A 229-nucleotide genomic window follows, 5' to 3' on the forward strand; every position below is an offset into this window, starting at 1 on the left:
TTCCAGATGGGCCGGGATGGGGGAGCCAGGCTGCGCCGGGGGACACACCTTGTCACGGCTCTCCTGGGCTCTTCTTGCAGCAGAGGAACCGCCGCGGGAAGCCAGCTGGAAAAGTGAACTGCAAGAACATGAAGCAGGACTGTCCGGTGCCCGCCTGCCCCCGGGCCACGCTGCTGCCCGGGCACTGCTGCCACACCTGCCCCCAAGGTGAGGCCAGTGGCTGGGCCCC

The 229-nt window shown here is 68.6% G+C and overlaps 1 protein-coding gene across 1 annotated transcript in view; it reads left to right on the forward strand.

Moving 5' to 3' along the window:
- Positions 1-80: 80 nt before the first annotated feature.
- Positions 81-229, forward strand: part of CHRD (chordin) — a gene marked incomplete at its 5' end in the record, with an annotated part of 6,488 nt that continues 6,339 nt past the window's right edge. The window contains one exon of the mRNA XM_010020060.1: positions 81-207. Within this exon, the coding sequence (XP_010018362.1) occupies positions 81-207 (127 nt within the window). The remainder of the gene's footprint in view (positions 208-229) is intronic.

The sequence above is a fragment of the Nestor notabilis genome, unplaced genomic scaffold, assembly GCF_000696875.1.
Source record: "Nestor notabilis isolate BGI_N333 unplaced genomic scaffold, ASM69687v1 scaffold18458, whole genome shotgun sequence".
NCBI classification, from domain to species: Eukaryota; Metazoa; Chordata; class Aves; order Psittaciformes; family Psittacidae; genus Nestor; species Nestor notabilis.